We start from the raw sequence: 21,007 nt of genomic DNA on the forward strand, positions 1-21,007 counted from the left end.
TGCTTTTGACATCAATTGTTACTTTATTGTAAAATACCACCCTATTAATACACCCCTTTCTATCTTTTCATTTATAGCCTGTAAAAGAGCCGCCCAGGTGGAGCAAAGCATGCTGGGAGGGGAGAGGGGCCCCCGGCGAAGCAGAAATCTGGGCTGCCCGCTATTCAAACAAACAGTTAAAATATACAACGCAAACAGTGTACACCTGCTAAAACATCACACGGAGCCACAGGCGGCGAGATGGCAGCATTCTGTCAAATGTTTATGTTTAGAGGCGGGGAAAGAAAAACAAAACATGTATGGAGATGTTAAAGAAGTAAAAAAAACAAAAAACACCACTTTAAATTGATTTCTGATGCTTTGACAAAAAAAGAGGCCACGCAGACACACATTATTCTACAAATGGAACATTTGTGCGGGAATATATTGACACACATTGCATTAAAAGTCATTTTAAAATGCTTTTTAACACGAGTAAAATGCCACGAAAAACGAAGGCAAATGATGATCGTGGTGCACATTTGAAATAAGTCAAAAACAATACAGTACGAGATGAAGGCAGCACCTCGTCTCCATGTTAGTCAAATACATTGAACTTAGATTCAGTATTGCATCATAAAAACTCATTAAAAACAAAAAGGCAACATTCCACACCGAGGACAGAGGACACTTCTTCGGCGTCTTTGTGGTCGAATCTGACGCCTTCTGCGGCGGCTTGGCTAATCCTTTTTCGACGCATATCCAGTTGAGTCTATTCAGCCTGTGTTAGTGTGTGTGTGGAGAAGAGAGGGGGGGGGGGTTCCTGCTGGGTGGGTATGCCTGATACGAGCGTCCATGCAGGAAGGGAGCAACGGTTATTTCTATAGGAGGTGGCGGGCCGGTTGCATTGTTCTTTTTTGGGGGGATTATACAGACAGCCGGGAGCTCTCCACCCAACTGTCATAAACATAGAAGAGCGGCTTTTAGTGCAATCAAAGTTTCCTTTTTTTGTCTGAGAAACCGAATATATCATTTTACTTCCACTCCTCTCCCCCTCTCTCTCTCAGACTCCTTCTTCTCTCTCTCATATTCGTGCTGCATAGTGAGGAGGTTCCTCGAGTGAGCCAGCGCTGGCGGACTGCCAGACTCCTTTACATGATGCAAGATTGCATAATCTGGCTCTCGATCATTTGTGTGCAGTGTTGCTGGATTAGCTGGACCCTTTCCCCCCCACCCCATTTTCTTCAGGAGCTGTAGTTTTTTCAAAGTTGTTTGGCAGAATTAAAATCACAGAGGTTCACAATGTTCTAACAGCAGCTGCCGTACTCGATGACCATGTGACGAAGGCGGTACACAGCAGTTAAACCCCAGCAGCACACTTTGTTATTTGTTATATGTGTCGAGGCGAGGCTGCTGTGGTCAGTTAGTCCCACTCTTTTTTTTATCCAGCCTACCACGGCGACTCATCCCGATGTAAAACACATACAAATCAGTTTTAGACTACAGTACTCGCAACTCATTCGGCCCTTTCCTCCAAACCAAAACGGTGACATTTAAAATGCACCTCATCCTGTCTTTGATTAACGTTAGCACAACAGAAAACTAACCAAACCGGGTGGAGACTTGATTCAATCAGCGAACCTCAAAGTCCCGCCAGTTACCGGTTTTAAGGCACTGTGGCTCCGGGAGATGAAACTACAGAAGAAGAAAAACAAAACCAGCACGCTACCTTCAATCTGAATAATGCCCGTCTGTGTTTTGTGCTACCGTAACGACCGTAACGGCGTGAGCAACAGCAACGTGTTCATAGTTTCTGAACGTCACATGTATTGTATACAGTATAATCTCTTTGTAACAGATGAACAATAATAATCATCGTATTAATGTATAGATGGAAAAAAGTTAATAAAAACCTAACAACCCACCACACATGATTTGTTATTTTTGTTGTTTTTAAGAAGCCCTCGATGATATTAGACATACGTTATGTATTGTGGAGTCTGTTCAACTCATCAGCTGTAAACTATGAGGAAGTCAGAGCAGACTGTGCTGCAGTACCGACTGTGACCAGCACACAGTGCTGTGGAGCACAGGAACTGTCCCCGGATAATTAAAACACAATTCCTGTTCATAATAAAGCAATTTAAGCTACATATCCATCACCACCCCTCCCCCACAGCAACCTGCCCTTATTGGTTGATGGTCTGCAAGTAATCTAAAGTATCCCAGCATCCTTCATGTGCAACTGGTTTGTCATAAAAGGTTCACTCCGTGGGAGGAAAACAGCAATAAGTGTCACTGAGGATCCTCTGGGTCGTGACAGTTTTGTATAAAAAGGAGTGTGGAGAGTTGCTCACAGAGTAAAAAGGTAGTTTGGGCCTCTGTGTGGAGTCACTAGGAATACTGGGAATACTGGCCCCAGCGGCGTCAGTGGGTGTGCTTGTCGCCGTCAGCCTCCTGGAGGAAAGGAGTGAAGGAGGAGCGGACGGGGCGGCCGCAGAGGGCCTGCTGCACGCGGAAGTTGTTCACCATGCTCTTCTGTACTTCCTCCTCAGCCGAGGTGAAGAGGAGGCTCCGGAAGACCGCCAGCTACACAGAGGGGCGCAGAAGAGACGGAAACACGACGTGAAAAAAAAGAGTCGGGCCGACAGAACAACATGTGATTCCAACCCTCAGAGTGTGCTCTTGTGAATGGCAACGGGGATCTGACGCACCTGGTCGTGGCTGACTTCGATGTGCTGCTTCATGACGATCCAGGAGACGGACTCGGTCAGAGGGGGCGTGGTCAGAGAGCCGTGGTAGGTCCAGTAGTCATCGGTGTTGGCGGGCAACAGGCAGGCGGGGTCGAACCTGGTGAACTCCACGACGCTGTCCTGTAAGATTCATTATTGTCATGTTACGGGGAGAGAGACGAGGAAGATCAAAGCCATTGAATCATATTCACATATAATGAAATAAAAACACATTTGGTAAGGTATTTAAAATATCTTCCGTATCATTACAGCACAGACTGATATGACAGAAGACTGCCACCATTATCTAAAAATACTACAACCGTCATTATCTAATCATGATCCATTATGAAATATGTCTCAATGAGTGTTATACAACAGCCGCGTGGCCTTCTAAAGGACAAACACAAACCGTATCAGACAGTATTAGCGATAAGCAGAACGGTAGCAGGTTTGACCTCCAGTCAGTCACCGTAAACATGACACATTGTTATGAAAGACTATCTTTATACAACTTACATTAGTAACTAATAGGATGTGCACCGTTGTAGCATTAAGAAGAGTAGCACATTTGTGAGTAATAAATAACGTAAAAAGTACATCTTTGGCACTTTTCTTCAGAGTACTGTAGTCATCTTTAAATGACTTCTTAAAAGAAAGAGCAGTTCTTTTTAATCCATCGTCGATCCACTTTTATATAAATATGTATCTCTCCATCTCTCTATATATATATTATATATACACACACATATATGATTGCTGTGAGAGGTCTGACCAGTCCTGTGGCGTCTACTGAACCACTAGAGGGCGCCAGTACATACCTACCAGTGAAGTGTCTTTAACAATCATTACTAGAATTTAAATGGGCTTCATAAAAAAGGGTGAGTGTGTGTGTGGGGGGGGGGGGGAGACTCACCTTGTGTCTGATAGTCGGCAGAGCGTCGACCAGTTTCTGCAGCCCCTCGTGCCGCTTTCCCACCTACACAAAGGATTAGACATTAATCTGGATTACAGTCTAAACGGCACACACACACACACACACACACACACACGCACACGCACGTGTCAACAAGCCGGACTGAAACGTGTCCGAGCACATATAGTCTAATTATTGTGGCACCTAAAGGTGTGTTGTACCTTGAGGAAGACTCCGATGACAGCCAGCCCGTTGTCCTCCATCACGGCCTCCTCAAACAAACTGTACTTGTCAGAGTTCCAGTGGACCAAGTGGAGCTGAGAACACACACAGTGCACATACACATCAGCTGTGTGTCTGTGTGTGTGTGTGTGTGTGTGTGTGACTGTAAACTTTGATCTTGATTTTTTTCACGCCTTCGATCCTGATCCCCAGCCCACTCCTTCTGGACTCCAGATGACCCACCGATTCCTTCTTTTCAAAATAAGAGTTTATTCTTTCAACCGACTCGTTTAAAAAAATGGAAATTATTGTTAACTTAAAAGAAAGAAAAGAAGGAGAATGGATACAGAGAGGGGGCAATAGTGCTGCAAACTAAGCGATCATTGTGGATGAAGAAAAGGATAGCGCCTACATGTCAGCTTCATGCTTTACATGGAGGAACTTCACTAAACGGTCTTTATCTTTTTTGACCCAAACTCATTTAAAAACGCGACTAATGGAAGTAAAACTCCAGTGGACAACACATGAAGGGTTCATATATTATTCACAACATATGAACACAATGTAAGACAGAGCCCGTCCATTCATCTACACATTCATACAGAATGCGTGCGCACGCTCAGCTGAGGTCGAGTCCTGAGGCCGAGAGGAGAGAGCGATACGTCGCCTTCTGCGTTTGAGAAATATAAGAAAAATAGTTTCAGAAATTACAGGGGTGATTAAGAACAGGGTGTACGATGGATTAGTGGCTGTGTGCCCCCCCAACAAGTAAGCTCGCCTTGTGGAAAACCCCGACAGAGTTGTCATTCAGGGCTGGAACTTGATCACACACACACACACACACTTGTTACACATGTGTGCTAAAATTAATGGGACGCTACAAAAATAGCCGATCCGCGTGCTGAGAGGACATGTTCAAGCACTGCTGGGGTTTCACTTCATGCCCGACGACCGTCCACGCGTCCCACAGAATGTGGAAGCAGCGTGTGTCCCGTCCCATCGGCCCCCCCCCCATTCCCGCGATACAATACTCAGTACTTTTCCAGATATTTCAAGGAGGACATGTGAATCGGAAAAAAAAAGGAAAAAAAATGGGACCGCAAAAGTAAGTCAACATTTACGATGTTTGAACAGTGTAGTGCTCCATTACATTTTCTTCCATTTCTCCTCCTTTCTTTTAACCCTCAAGAGTCCATAGAGGACCAGCTGCTCTCACTCTCTCTCTTTTCACAAGCTGCTTCTTTTTTTTACTCGACATACGCTGTGTGTCTCTTTCCACTGAACACAGGTCACCTACCTGCCAGACATGTGAGAAGCTGAAGATGCCAAGATACTGCAGTTACCTGTAATGCGACGCCGTGAGTCCAACCCCGGTACCTACAACCGCTTCTAGTTGTAGTTTAGTTCAATATATTTAGTTGTAGGTTCACTGATTGGGTAACACTGGGCACCTGTGGTTATATGTAGAGGTGGGTAGGCACCGGACCAGCATGCACCAGGGTGGCCAATGGTTTTTTACCACAGCACAGAGAGGAAGTGTCAACATTTTGTTTGTTCTTTATTGTTGGTTTAAGAAATAAATTATCAGAATAATAACAGGCGGAAATGGACATTACTTTCTTTTGCATGCGTCAACACCGAAACCCACGGTGCATCAGTGGCGGTTTGACTTATAGTTTTGTTTGATTTCGTACGACAAACTTCATTTATATTATCCTGTCTGCTATTATTTGAAAAAATATTTTTTTCTACGACGCAGCATCTCGGTGTCCCCGCGGTAACGATGTGTGGCTCGGCAGAGCGCAGTACCTCTGCGGGGAACAGCCTCCTGTCCACCGTGTGCTCTGATCCCCAGGCGTTGCTCTCACCCCAGTGGAAGTGGAACTGGCACAACCGGAATGTGTCTTGCAGGGGGCCCCCTTTCAGCGCTGCGCCGCAAAGAAGAAGGACATAATAGATCAGTGCACCATCGGTCCATTTAAAAAGAAGTCCATCACACCCACGTTTCCTCCTTCCAAAGAAAGAGGAAACAATCCCACACTGAGGGCAGGTTGTTCAGGCGCTAACAGTGACCTAAAACATTCAGAAAACTACAGTTTAGCAGATCATTTATGCAGCAATGACTTCTTTATTACACCTGTTAACCATTAATGAACCGCAGTGACACTACCCCCAGACGAGACACCGCTGCTCATTGTTGTAATCTGAATCTGGAGTTGAAGAACCTGCACGCGTGCCTCGATTACAAAATGTCCCTTTAGTCAATAAAACATCAAACGTTATAAACCTGTTTTTCTCCTCTCGGCACCAGACGGGCACGTGACGTGGCTGTTTCTTTTTAAGCATTTGGAATTTAATGTTTTTTTTGGAGAGCTATAATAGTGTCAGAGTAGCGTGCTGTAGGTGTAGACATGAGCAACACTTTCCAGACAGCGTGTGTCCTGACCTCACGAGCCACCCGACAGTCACCAGACCCATGTGACGGTTGTGGTTTCTATCAGCAGTTTTATGTGTAGCATTGATTACAGGAGGGGGGAGCCTCTTGTGTAGATCAGAACAAGGCATTCCTCTTGCCGAGTTTCCATTCAAATCCATTCAAAAAGGACAATCTAGTGTTCAAATTGTGAGGATTTTTCTTTTAAAGCTTTTAATTCATGTTCATTTTTTTCTTTTTTCTCAAAGCACTTACTGGACTTGTCTGTGGTGTCGTCATACTCGACCAGAAAGGAGTAGCCGTTGTTCCAGATCTGTTGGCAGGTCTTCGGGTCGTAATCGGGGACCAGGGGCTTCAGCTTTGAGTCGAAGACGCTCTTTCGCACAACGATGTCGATGGGGGACTGCCGATCGCCTCCCGGTACCGCGAGGGGTCCCTGCCACATGGGATGCACTGGAGAAGGAGGAGTAGAAGAAGAGTAGAGGAAGTGAGCCAAAGAGAAGTTGAGCATGTATAAAAATAAAAAAATCTGAACTTCGAACTACTCGTAAAAAAAGGTCGAAAAAAGCAGGAAAAAAAGCTGACACCTACTTTTCCTGCAGTTCTCGGCTGCTTGGTGCATTGTTAGACAGTCCATTTTCAAACGAGAAACTAAAACTAAACTAAAAACACATCAACCACCCAGTCTGTCCTTCTTCCCTGAGCCGTCTGAGGGAAATGAATGAAGTGAGCAATAGGACTTCCTTCTCGTCTTTTCTTTTTTCCTACAAGGATATTACAAAATAAAGAGAGAAGTGGGCTGGCTGTACAGAAAGTGACACACAGAATGTTCTGGCACGCCCCCAGCTCCCCGACCCAGCGGTGAAAATCTGACCTCTGGCAGGTCAAACAGTCAGCTCTGGCCCACGTCTGTCAACGGAACTGACGTCTAATTACTCCCAAAATTACCCTTGAAATCCACCCACAAAAACATTCACTCCACTTATTTAAATGTGATACAAATCTAAAAAAGCTCACTTTAAAAAGGAGTGTTTCTCTCTCTCGCCTGACACACATTTAGCTATAGAAAGAAATAGTTTGAGTGCTGTTGTCAAGGGGCACAAAAGCAGCGCATTAGATTGTTTATCCCTCTCCAGCCACCCAGAATGGAGCTTTAGGTTTCCGCTGAGAGACAAACCGGTCTGACTGGGGGGAGGACCTTCTGCCTCTGTGCAGCTCCCGACATCGAGCGTCAAGTGATGTCGCGAATCGGGAAATGACTCGTGAACGAGGAGCTGTGGAACGCCAGCTCCAGGCTACAGCAACGACGGCCCGATGCCTGGCGTGCCTGCGCGGCCAGCTGCTGTGTCTGCGCGCCAGACGCTCGCTCACTCGATTCAGTCAAGAAGACGGATGAAAAAAAAAAGAAGCATTTTCTAAATCAGCCAGCATCAGACCTGCAACGATTGACGCTGGCAAAGGGTTTTCCACTGGACAGCACGGCTTGACGAGCGATTACCGTGACGACATGTTGGGTGATGGATACATCGAACGTCTATCAGCTGCTTCACAATTAGCAGGATGAAGACCTTTATGCTGCGTTCACACCAAAAGGGTTGCAAATATTGCCCGCAAGTAGATCCCAGCAAAGTCAATGTACAGATGCGTTTGACGCGAATTACGCGGGGCGGAAATTTTCAACTTTGAATCAGCGTTGAGACGCTCCGTCAACTGGCTGTTGCCGCTCTAATGGCGCTGGAAGTCACCGAGCTGTGCCAGCCTACGGGGGATGTTATATATATGTTAGGGCTGTCAATCGATTAAAAAAAATTAACTAATTAATCGCAGTTAATTTTGAAATTCATTAATCGCGATTAAAAGTTTTTTCTCTCTTCTTTTCAAAGACAAAACTTCACACAGAAACATCCAGATTAGTAAAAAAAAAAAGCATATTGAGACACCATTGGTCCTGTCATCTTTAACACTGAACAACAGCAGAACAAGTGGCCTTGGTAAACTGACATGGGCTCTGGGCTCATTTTCTCGATTTTACAAAAAAATGTAAATTCACCTTTTAAAGGCGTTTTCATATGACACATCCCCATGTGTTATACATCAAACATTCCAGAACAATCTCAGCTCTCTATATAATGAGGCACACTTGTCCTCTCTGGCTTCTCTGACTGACAGGTTGCTAATGAGCCTCACCTGTGAGGTGGGAGGTCCTTTGTGATTTACTGAGTGTTCATTGGTTGTTTTTTTCGCAAAATGTTGACAGACAAACGGATTGACAAATCACGGTGAAGATTTTGTGTTACGAGTTCTTTCCGCGCCGCGTCACCCGACACGTCGCCCCTCAGTTCCTCTGTCTGTCAGAGGGGGAGACGGGAGGAAGGAGGAGCAGGAGGAAACCCGACTGATTCATCCACGAGTTTAAACTGATTCCTGCTCCGTATTTTCGCGGAGAAATAATTGTTTTAAAAACGGAAACAGTGTCAGAGGAGTGCAAAAACGTCAACGCACACCGGAAGTAAACAAAGTTGCGTTAATTGCGTTAAAATATTTTAGTGCGTTAATCGCGGCCAAATTAATCGTTAACGCTGACAGCCCTAATATATACACATACATATAAATAAAGGGCAGCAAACCCCAAAACGTACCCCCCAAATAAAAGAATGTTCTAATGTGTTGCATTTGTGATATTCATAAACATTACAAATATTGTGAGTTGACGCGTCAACTCGCACAGGTATCATAGAGGCAACAATTGGGTTGTTTGACTATGAAAAATTACATGTACAACATATACATTTGTCATTATTTGTCCGACTTATAACGGCATAGCATCTACAATATTCAAAATATAAGGCGACTAAAACAGCATCCACATTTTCCCTTTCGGCAACCAAAAGCGGAGGCCTGGTTGCCAGCCTGTAAATACAGCAAATTAATGTACATGAAAAGTAAAAGTGCATCATAACGTTGAAGACCAAAACATATACAAATCCAATATTACCATAAAGCAGTCCTGCTAATTGATGCATGTCCCTGACGAGTCCTATCCAAGAGATTTTAAATTATTAAGTGAAGGATACTAACCCACTAGAGGAGGAACCTTTTTGAAAGAGGCTCGCATGCCGAAATGACGGCAGACTACCTTCCGACTTCAGGGAAGCACAGACAGACCCCCCCCCCCCGTTCCTCAGGTAAAATACATTGGACTCAAGGGAAAGCGTATCCAGAGATGTTTCTTGGGGGAGGCCACTGGCCGGGAAGATCAAAGACTGATCAAAAGTCCTCCCATAATGTTTTCTGGACAGACTGTGCCAATTCCAACAAGCTTGTTAAAGTTAAATATACACTCTTGTTTATCATCAGGGCTGAACATAAATGCTCTTCTGCACTAGCCTCCTTTTCTACGTTCAACCTTTTTGTGCATGTTGACTGAGGTTCTTGTTGGCATCAGATGCCACGGCTTATGATGTCAGGTGTGGTGAGGAAGTTGTGGGGACTCGTCAGACGAGTTTGGGTGTCGACATTTCTCAGTTATTATGAAGACAAATGACTCATAACCAGAGGTAGTAAAGGAAATAAACGCTCTCCTATAAATGCTTTAATTGTGTTTAACATTTTACGATGTTATGTTCTGTCTAGGTGCAGGGGTCCAAAATGCCCAGCACTTCCGCATCTTCCAGTTCAATCAGGGTTTTATGTTTTATTTGAGGTTTAATGCCTAAAATAAGTTCTGTGGATCACTCAAGCATAAGAGATTTTAACATTTTGATCCACAACATAAAATGAATAACACACTTTGTAGTTTGTTTATGGCCTAATGTTAAGATTTACACTGGCGATTGTATTAACGTTCATAAAAGTGGTGTGGCTCTTTCTTTTTTTGTGCCAATAATTCAAAAGGAAAAATCCCACTCGCTTTTTGTTGAGGGGATAATAATACCAGCACAAAATGTGTGCTCAGACCAGCACAAACTAATAAAAAGGCTTTGGTATTATTTTATAATGGCACCTTTTGGGAACAACAACAGGCTCCAAATGTCCCGCGTGCATCAGAACAGAACATTCCTTAAACAACATTACATAATGCAACATACGGGTCCCGGTGGAGGTCACAAAGCTTCGGGTCGCCCCCGGACAGGGAAAACCTGGAGCTCGAGACCCGCGTCAAACACAACAGAGTCAACACGGCGCGTCGGATCCACCTCCAGTGAGGAGGAGGGTCCAGCCCGGGCTTCCCCGCTGCTCTCGATGCACGTTTTTACGGATGACAACAAAAGTGACCATTAACTGAGGCTGCGGATGAACCGCCGCGACGGGCCCGGCCACCCTCACTGATACCCGCAATCCAAAGCATTGTCACGGGGACACGGACACGCGCACTGCCCCTGTTTGCGGTGATGTCTGAGGGTTCAACCATGGCCCCCCCACACACACCCAAACACACACGCTGGACAGAAGCGGTGGACAGGGGGGAGGACGGGACGCGGTACTCACTCGGTGACAGCACGTATTTGCTGGAGCACAAGAGGTTGCATCTCCTGGCGAGCGTCACTCGGGGACTCTTGGCGTGTCTGACGAGCTGTCGGCGGAGCAGGGAGGCGAAGGGTCTCACAGCGGCCGACAGAGTCACCATGTTGATGATAAAGCGACCGTCCGCGGCCAGAAGAGGAATTAGAAGCAGAAAGAAGAAGGCTCGCGCGTGTTTCACTTAGCGGTTAGCTTCCACGCTAGTCGTTTGAACTCCACCGGAAAGTTAACAGCTAGCTCTCTCGCGTGGAGCCCCGTTCAAAACAAAAACTGTTGTCTGGCTGCTTTCTTCTCGTCTCCGCCTTCCTGCCGTTCGCCTGGAGGCGGGGGAAGGGGCAGGGTGTTCGCCTCACACACATTCAAAATGGGATCGCAAACAAACCAACTTAAAAACAGCAACAACCGCCGCTCCCTCTGAAGCTATTGCGTCAAGTGGAGCCCGTTAGACGCGTCCTCGCTCCATAGATGAGGAGATACCGCCGCTGTGTGTGTGTGTGTGTGTGGGGGGGGGGGCACGCTGCTGACCAATCAGCGGCCCCCACCGAGGGGCGTTAGTGGTGATGATGATAATTTTGTTCTTTACGAATTAATTAATTTTTGTGTATATATATTTGTATGTATATATACAATCATATATATATTTACTTATACTAATAAAAACAAATTTAAAGATTAATAAAAAAATAATTACAGCAATAGCTATAATTGGGTAACTCATTGAACCCATTGACCAATCAGCGGCCTCCACTGAGGAGCGTTAGCGTTAGTGGTGATGGTGATAATGAAGTTGGTGCTTTACGAATTTATTATTTTTGTATATATATATATATATATATTAATACTAATACAAACACATTTGAACACTAATACAAAATAATTATAGTAGTGTAATAATACAGAATAAATATTATTGGGTAACTCATTGAACTATTATGAACTTTATATTGGATTACCCCACTGCCATACAGCCATTTTCTATTCATTTTATCCAGGAATTTACATACTTATTTTCTTTACCTGTAAAATAATTTGATCAACTCTGCTTTTAAATAGTGCTGGAATGAGCATGCAAACACTGTCGTATTTTTGCTTAAAATAAAATGATGTGTGTAATATACTTCATTAGAAGTTGGTATTCAACATTTCACTGCAGAGAAAGTATTATCAGCAGCAGCAGTACTTCTGCAGAATGGCCTCCTTCACACTGCTGTAATATCACGTATATTGTAGTTAAGTTTGTCAGTTCCATAATATTCATTTTTATTTCCATCCTCTATCTTCATCGCGTATCGTCAGTAGGAGAATGGACATTTCATCAAATACATTTTAGAAAATTAATCTTGTTGAAAGCAAAGGGTCGTCGGTGTGCGTGAGTTTATGAGCGGTGGGTGGGTGGGGGGGGTGGAGGTGGTGATGTTGCTTCATGGTCACTCTTTTCAAAGAATGTCCAAATAGAGCAGACCACATGATTGTTAAGACTTCAACCTCTGGAGCGAACAAACAAATCTATTCACAACGTCATGAAAACACAGGTACGTGCGATTCGTGTCACGCTCTAGTAAACAGCAGCAAAAGCAAAATAAAAACAAGCTCAAACAGACATCTACTTCAGGTCACTTTCTGAACCAGAATAGAGGCTCTCAAAATATCTGGAGCCTCTTCCATACATGTATGATTAGTGTATTCATTAATTTTGAAATGTTATTGTGGCAGCTGTCCCCAATCTGGCCTCGGCTGCTGGCTGGTTGGTAATCAGTCAGCTGCTTGCAGCCGATGCTGCTTGTATAAAAGGGCAGCAGAGCTGGAGGGAGGGGGGAAGTGAGCAGAGGCGCAGTGTTGCGGTCTACTGTCCGTTGTGTGCTGACAAATAAAATATGTCGTTCAACGAAACCTTATTTAATTTGTCAGCACACAACGCACAGCAGACCGCAACACTGCGCCTCTGCTTACTTCCCCCCTCCCTCCAGCTCTGCTGCCCTTTTATACGAGCAGCATCGGCTGCTGACTGATTGCCAATCAGTCAGAGCAGCTGACTGATTACCAACCAGCCAGCAGCCGAGGCCAGATTGGGGACAGCTGCCAGTTATCAATATGGAAAAGACAAATATTTTTAAAAAGGACAATGAGAAGCATGTGGCTTTGTTGAGTTTATTGTCTTTTCGTTCAAATTGGTCCAGCGGGCTCTCGCAGCCTTTTAACAAACAAGTCAAGACCACAAGGAAACATGACATTGTGGACAGTGTGACGCCGGACACGACAGCGTCTCGCTTTTCACGAGAGGTTCTGACAAACTCTCGTCTCTGGCTCGAGGGTCCGAGGCTCCGTCTTTGGCAAATTTACCTCTTCGCTCAAAATGCACCAGTCATACTAATGAAAAACGACCCTCGAGGTGTTCGTGTTAAACTAGAAGCAGCTTGGAACTAAGCCGCTTGTCCCGAGCCGGGGACTCTCTGGGACGTTCCTCAGGGAGCCGTCACGGAGGGAATGGTTATAAATTTGCAGCCAGAACTCGTTCTAGAGAAAGGAGGTAGCTAACTAAATGATGTGTGTATCATACCCGCCTACCCCCCAAGACTCCACGGCACAACGTGGCTGAACACGGACATCAACAGCACCAACCGACAAGACCACGGGAACCGTGAGCCGTAGGCTCCTCGGCCCGTCCGTCACCATCTCGGCACAAACGACTGAGATCAATATTACAATCCTAGAAATTACTTCCTTTTCTTTCTTTCTTTTTTTTACATCTTGTAAGCCAAAATCACAAAACCCCCCATACTTGTGTAGCATGAGAAATACATTACATTTATAATAAAAAAATACAAAAGAAAACATTAAGAAAAGCATTTTATAGGGACCAGAAACCAATACCAATAACCAAAGAGGTTTCCAAAACGTTTTCAAATGTAGAATCTATTTACAGCATCATATCTGGGGGGGGGGGGGGTATGAAAGGGCAAACACAGAGCTGGGAGGGGAGGCGAAGCAGGGCAGTCGAGTGTTCTTCATAAAAGGTGTTATATTTAATCCTACTGGCAGTCTTGACTCAAAAACAATAAGCCTCCAGAGGATTCTCAGTCCTTCGGAGGGGGCGGGGTTAGTCCAGAGTGATGATGTCATCGTCGTCATCCTCATCAGCGGGCGCAGTGGCTGCACTCGATTGGTCCATCCGCGGGCGCTTGGCGGAGGTCTTGCCAGTTTCGGTGTCCGAGTGCTTCCTCTTGGTGCCGCTCGCCGGCGCCGTTGCCGTGCTGGCCGACGCCCCTTCATTCGCCTCCTCATCAGAGTCAACGATCATGATGTCATCGTCCTCGGCTGGAGCTGCAGGGTGGAGGACAGCAGTGTTAACGGGGGGGGGGGGGGGATGTATAAACGGTTACAAATTAGCTTTTTACGTTAACAGAAGACTAAAACAACTGGTTGCAATTACAGTCTTGATAAAGTTCAAACAGTCAGTTTTGATCAAAAGAGTTTTGGTCTTTCTGCAGATCTATAATCTTTAAGATCTCTTCTTCAGGAAGAATAAAACCTCTCCACTCGGTGCCGTTAAAGAGAACGGACCAAACTGAACCAGCAGCACACAACCAAGGAAAAAGGAACCATGTCTCCCGCTGACCTTCAGAGGAGGTGGACGGCTGGGCCGAGTCCTTGTTGCCGTTGGTGACGCTGTTCACCTCCTCCGGGGTCGGCTGGGGGGGCGGAGCTTTGTCGGGGGCTTCGCCCACAACCTCAAACTCCACATCCCGCTCCAGCTCCTCGCTGCCAATGAAGACGCAAACAAATATTCGGCCTTTTGTCGTTTAGTTGACATGTTTTTATTATTTTAAAAACAGTATTTTTATCCGTGCGATGGAATGAACGGAGGTACATACGTGTGCAGGACGTTAACGAGGAGCGTGTAGTCTTGGAGGAAGTCATCGACCTGGAGACGGCTGCCGTTACGGATCCCGAAATCAGCAAGAAATTTGCTGTTGTTGGCTGCGGGAGTCATGCTGTTTATGTATTTGTAAATATATACATGAGGGGACAATCAAGTCGTGAATAGCTCTTCCCAACACCTCCGAAACAAATGTTTTTAAGACTGTAAACCAAATTTGTTCTAAATATGCGTTCAGGCTACATTCATGAAATGAACAACCCACCAATCTCGAAATAAATATATATAATCCAAAACTGCCTGTTTCCAGATTTTTTAAATCCCCTTCTGTCTGGACAGTTTATTTGCTGCGGTCTAGTCGACAGCCGGTACTACAGCGCCCCCCTCTGTCCGAATAGAGAATGTGACTTACTTTCTGTCTCTCCTTCCTCCGAGGAGATGAGGATGGTCCCTTTTCCGTCCTCTATCTGAACATCTGGAGCCACCATGCCAAACCGCTCCTTCAGGATCTGATCGCACGAAACAACAAAGTAAGTGAGTGCAAACCACAGTTTCTGATTTAACAGTGCAGTGTGGATGTAATGTGGCGCTCCATTAGGCCCGTGTTAGTATGTTTAATTACTCAAACACTGAGGTGACTGACTCAGATTGGCTAATCATTTCGTACCCTGTCCTGCAGCGAGAGGACCGTGGTCTTGTGGACGTCGAGCTTGACCGTGACTTCGGGTTTGCTGGCGCAGACGTAGCAGTTGGCGACGGGCGGGTCCAGGATGCACGGCACCAGCAGCTTCTTCCGGAGGTTGGGACATTTGTTCAGGAAGATCTGCAGGAGGAGGGGAAAAGGACATTTAAAGCAACGAGAGCCGGTAGAAAAGGATTCTGGAACGTGGAATCTGAACGAGGCCGTGAAGGTTTTCTCAACTCCCTCTTGACTTCTCCTGTTCCTACCAGACATTAAGAGATTCTCATGTAAAGCGGCAACTTTGTTGCGGAGTGAGCTGTCGGCTGTTGTCCCACCATTAATTACGATGGGATCTTTTCACGGCCAGCGCGGACGGAAGGAATGATTACAGTGAGGAAAACCCGTTTGAAAGTATTCCATATGGGAAACCTGACTATTGCTTTTAGACTTGAAACACTGTGACCCCTTTACGGATGAATGTGGGGGGGGGGGGGAAACAACAAAAAGATTCCACTCTGAAGTTGATACTCACAAGACAATCATTTTGTTTTGTATAACAATTCTTCTGAACTCTATCTTTTAGATCAGCAAAAAAAGTCAACAGGCATAAAAAAATTTAACAACAAATCTCGTTCCTCAATGCATTAGGAATAAAATGTTCCATAAATCAGGCTATGAATGATATATGAACAATCCTGTCACTAAAATCCTCCACAGTTCTAAAAAACAACTGCTCGGTGTCTGCATGCGTGCTGCACGGAGGCTTGGCACTAACCATACGGCAGGACTCCAGCTCCCCGGAGAGGATCTTCAACCCCTCCAGCACGATGAGTCCGGCGATGACCGCGTTGGTCGTAGCAATAGCTGGGATGATGTTGCCCGCCATGGCTGAAACAAACAAAACAAATAAGACCAATTAAAAATATTATGTAGGGGCTCTAAAAATAAAAAAATGTATGCGAGTAACGAATTGATATCAAGTATAACATGTTCTAATAATGTATGCAACGTACACTTCACGTCGAAGAGACTCTTCATGTTCATGCTGAAGATGTGCATGCGGAGGTTGGCTGCGGCCGTCACAAAGTCCATGGCTGGGGGGTCGTCCTGACAACCAAAGGGGACACGCGAGCCATTAAAAACACATTGCGTTCAGACACAATGCGCTCTGAAAAGCATATATAGCAACTACAATACAACACAATTATTATTTAAATCATTTATTTTATATGTATTATTTGGATTTTATTATTTTGTATGTAATCTATTCATTGTTATCCTTATTTTCCCTCTTCTTTAAAAAAGAAAAATACAGATTATGTTATGAAAAATAAATTTTAAAAGAGTAATAAAATAAACACACACATTGCATAACGTTTACACTACGACCGGGTATTCCGTTGAACACCAAATATAAATCAACAGGTCTTTAAGCTTCCTCTAATATAATAATGATAATAAGAATAAACACTTTTAATAATCCCACAGTGGGAAATTCTTCTCTACATTTGACCCATCATTCGTCATTAATGAGCAACTGGGGGTTCAGTGTTTTGCTCAAGGACACTCCGACATGCAACTCTGGGGAGCGTGTGGATGGAACCGGGAACCTTGTGGTTACGGGACGACCACGTGAGCTACAGCGGACCCCTTCTTGAGGTTTTTACAATTAAAGACATACATGTCTCTCTTTTTGTAAATGTGTTATTGTTCTTCAAGTGTGCAAACATTCACACAGTTGGTGCTTGTGCCTTACCTTGTCCCACACCAGCTCTGCTCCTTCTCCCATCTCCTGTAGCTGTGAGCGGAGGGTCTCCACGCTGTTCCTGAACAGCTGGCAGAGACCCCAAATGCCCAGAATCTGCTGGTCCTTCAGACCCGACCCCGCGGACGCCTCCTGAGGACTCGCTGTGACACACAAGCAAGCGAGGAACATGACAAACTAGGAAACAACCACCACAGCAAGATATACGCAATAATGTGACTAGAGTCGCCCCACCCCCGACAGTATCTGGAGACAAGAGACATACCACTGTCCTCGAGCTTCTGCCAGACCAGAGGCGTCGGGGCTTTCCTCGTCTTCCACAGCTTGTCCATGGTCAGCAGGTACATGATGTCATCTTTAAAAAGCTGGAGAGAGGAGCCAATCGGAACAGAGCTCGTTACCGCACACGTATGGTAGTCATGTACTTACGCAGTACCAATTATTTAGTTATTTCAATCACTAAAAAATACTTTTTTTTCAATTTCAAAGAGGCATTATCAGAAACAGTAATGTTAGGTTTAATTTAATTTCCCATTTGTATTTGTCATCTTTCACCCGTGGGAAATACCGTTTGCCTCCAGCAGGACGGCAATGAAAACAAGTCAAAGAAGAAAACAACGTGTGACTCGGTCTGCCATTATTTGACAGATGGTGGAGGCTCTGCTGTCGACGTGAAACCCTCCCACACTGCAGCAGCCGAGTCAGCGCTTTCTTAGTTCTGATCTTCAGTTCAGTATAATTCCTCGTCGTCATTGAGGAGGTTGATTTACGCTCATGTCTCTGTGCTTCTTCACGGTATGTTTGGTTGGGTTTACAATACGTTTCCCTACCACTAGAGCAAATGCTTTAACTTGAGTGTTGTTGTTATTTTTTTGGTACATTCTGAAAGAGTCCTACGAGCTGGACGTGTGCGACCGTCTCCGACCTTGTTGAAGAGTTTGACGGCGTCGTATCCCGTGGAGCGCGCCCAATCCTTGGTGGAGACCCGCTTGATGTCGCCGTCCTTCTCTGAGGCGGCGGCGCGAGCGGCCGTGTCTTCGACATTCCCTGTTCATAGGACACGCGCACACGTTACAGCGCGCGGTGCGTGTGTATTTCTAGACGGGTGTTGCCCACCAGCAAATGCAACGGTGACAAAATGCAGCAAATATTAAAACAGAAAATGCCACGCGCTCACTCACACGCAGCCTCCGGGTCCGCGGTGTCGGGGGACACCTCTTGATCCGCGTCCTCCTCACCAAATAGCTGGCTGTAGCGACAGCAAACGATGCGCGGTGGCCATTAATTAGCGTGTGGTCAATTTGAACGATGCTTTTATGGCGAGAATGCTGTCTTACTTGAAGAGATACTTGGCCCAGACGATGCAGTGGATAGGTTCAGACGGCGTGTTTCGGATGGTGCATCCTGGGAAGGTCTTTTGGGTGGGCTTGGGTTGACACTCGTAGCACTCCGTCAGTCCCTGGGGAGCAGCAGGGAATAGAGACGGTATAAATCGCCATTCAGGTTTTTTTACGAGATGGAAGGCGTGACGACGTGCGAGTCCTACCTTCTTGATGACGGTGACCTGTCCCAGGTAACCGGCGGTGCCGCTCTCGATCAGAGGGATGTCTGCTGCCAAACACATCCTGTTCACGTGGTTACGGGCAGCTACGGAGACGGAAAGGGTTTTCTTCATCATTTCAGGAGACGGGTTGGGCGGTATGGCTCCAAATCTTCAGGTCACTTCATACCACCATAATGATTAATATATACTTACAGTATATATATATATCCAAATAAATAAAAAATTGCATGTTATTTTTGTTTCAACAAAATGTATAGGAAATATGGGAAAATGTTCACACTTGTGTGAATTTAATACTTACAAATGAAAAAGTACTGACTAATTTCTTATTATATTAGGAACTTCAGTTCAAAATTAGTGAAATTATAGAGGGAAAAAAAGTTTAATATATGAAGCTATACTCAGGAGTCGTTAGGAGTTTACAAAAATATATTTACATGCACACAATAAACTGATTTACTGATTTGATTTAAACTACATGAATAGATGAATATGTGAACACTGACAAATTAGTGTGCCCTTGTGATTTTCAATAACAAGCACATACCAATTGTTTAGTATGTTTAGATGATGCGTCTCAGTTTCATTCAAGTATTTTGTTGAATTATTGCCCGGCCCACGCTAGGAGTCGCACAAAATGTCACGTGAGAATACATACCTCTGTTATCCAGAGCATTCATCACCAAAATGAACTTTCTGAAGAACTCCACGTTGTAGTCAGGGCTTTTTTTGGGGGGGGGGGGGGGGGGCGACACACACAAAGACACACAATCAATTCCACACACAAGGACACAACTCTGAATGTATTCAGGGACTCAAATGAGCAACAAACAGAGAAACCCACTTCATGATGCTGTCATGGTAGGCAGTGATGTTTACAGTGGGACAAAACTGCAACACGCTCTCCTTGGCCACCTGCACAAAAAACAACAACACGGGTGTGAGCATGTGCACAAGGTGTTAAACAGGTTTAAAAACAAAGCCACGCGATGGAGGTTAATGGCGCTGTTTGCATTTACCTGTGCTTTAGACTTGCCGACATGCTTCTTCTGGAAGAGGAACTGGCGGTTCAGGTTGCTGACGTCAATCGTGTCTAAATCGATCTGCCGATATAGATTGATGGGGTGGAAGCGTCAGTCACGTACACATGTGATGCAACACGACGGACACAATCCAAGCGGTGTATTTAGATCAACATTGAAATAAATGTATGGCTATGTATATGGTGACACACAATCCACTATGTAATGACAGTGTTGGCCATGCAAATATCGATCTGATGCGCGCCCCACCCCCCCTCATGGTACTTGCTAAAGCCCCTGTGGTAAAATCCCTTCCTTCACTGGTAATGAATTGTTAAGGATTAATCATGTAGTTCAGGAAGACACTCACATATCCTGTCTCACAGCCTTTGTTAACAACTTTGCACAACTGTGACACCTTGGTCTACAAACACAAACAACCCGCTGGTTTAGCTACTAGTTTCATATTCATATTTGTCCCTCGATTGTTGTTGACCTGGCTGAGGACTGTTTTTATTCGTGCAGGTTGTTTGTCATCCACACATGTTCTGCTCCTTTTTGAAAGAAAGGAAATATTAACTAATATCATTCTGTGTCCTTTCACGACACACAGAGGTCTGTGAGCCCTTCAATGCCATCCAGTGATTCTCAGCTTCACCACCCTGACGGCTGACCTCGAAAACAAAACAAAAACTGCCCCAACTCAAATTAATAATTGAGTTTACTATAATGAAGAGTTAAAAACAAAATGCAGCATCACATAACGTGACACAATGAGACAGACGAGCCGTCTAACCGGCACAGAAACACTTAGCTAACCGAACTCAGAGAGCCGATGGCGCCAAACGCTCCAGCAGCAGCGCTCATCTTTTACTTCAAAGTCGGGCCTGCTCGTTTAACGATGCACCCGGGGACAGAGAGAGAGAGGGGGGCAGAAAACCTCTCACACTCGTATGTTTTACTTCTTTAAATCCCCCTCCTCCTCCCCTCCTCCCGGAATGAACCCGAGCCCACAACCCTCGACAGGCGCAGTCCGTGCAGCACAAAGACCTAGCACGAGAGCTAGCTAGCTAACACACACAAACATAAGTGTGACGGACCACTTCGATGTTTTTGAAGCCGGTGAGGACGAGGTTCTTCAGCAGCTCGCAGCCGATCCCTCCCGCTCCCACAACCAGCACCTTGCAGGTGGAGAGGGATTCATACAGCTCTTTACGGAGGGAACCAACTAGTTGGACCATGTTGATCGGCTAGATACAGAACCGCAGGCTGCACCGCCGAGAGATTCTTCTT

General features: G+C 45.3%; 2 protein-coding genes across 3 annotated transcripts; both read right to left on the reverse strand.

The window, feature by feature from the left end:
* Positions 1 to 11,272, reverse strand: ca5a (carbonic anhydrase Va). 2 transcript variants are annotated; one of them, XM_056417747.1, is made up of 7 exons: positions 10,772 to 11,272; positions 6,539 to 6,736; positions 5,659 to 5,777; positions 3,849 to 3,944; positions 3,628 to 3,690; positions 2,694 to 2,852; positions 1 to 2,568 (listed from the first exon to the last, which is right to left on the reverse strand). In XM_056417747.1, exons 1-7 carry the CDS (start codon positions 10,908 to 10,910, stop codon positions 2,407 to 2,409), a joined length of 936 nt encoding a protein of 311 aa, XP_056273722.1. In that variant the 5' UTR covers positions 10,911 to 11,272; the 3' UTR covers positions 1 to 2,406. The 2 variants fall into 2 exon arrangements, with proteins under 2 accessions (XP_056273722.1, XP_056273723.1); XM_056417748.1 differs by lacking the exon at positions 10,772 to 11,272 and adding an exon at positions 6,875 to 7,270.
* A 1,666-nt stretch (positions 11,273 to 12,938) lies between these two features.
* uba2 (ubiquitin-like modifier activating enzyme 2) lies at positions 12,939 to 21,007 on the reverse strand. The gene is made up of 17 exons (XM_056417737.1): positions 20,815 to 21,007; positions 19,712 to 19,795; positions 19,537 to 19,607; positions 19,351 to 19,415; positions 18,675 to 18,775; positions 18,466 to 18,587; positions 18,310 to 18,377; positions 18,054 to 18,175; positions 17,394 to 17,493; positions 17,120 to 17,271; positions 16,377 to 16,470; positions 16,139 to 16,251; positions 15,349 to 15,504; positions 15,094 to 15,190; positions 14,677 to 14,782; positions 14,421 to 14,563; positions 12,939 to 14,125 (listed from the first exon to the last, which is right to left on the reverse strand). Exons 1-17 carry the CDS (start codon positions 20,953 to 20,955, stop codon positions 13,902 to 13,904), a joined length of 1,959 nt encoding a protein of 652 aa, XP_056273712.1. The 5' UTR covers positions 20,956 to 21,007; the 3' UTR covers positions 12,939 to 13,901.

The sequence above is a fragment of the Pseudoliparis swirei genome, chromosome 6 (genome assembly GCF_029220125.1).
Source record: "Pseudoliparis swirei isolate HS2019 ecotype Mariana Trench chromosome 6, NWPU_hadal_v1, whole genome shotgun sequence".
Classification (NCBI taxonomy): domain Eukaryota; kingdom Metazoa; phylum Chordata; class Actinopteri; order Perciformes; family Liparidae; genus Pseudoliparis; species Pseudoliparis swirei.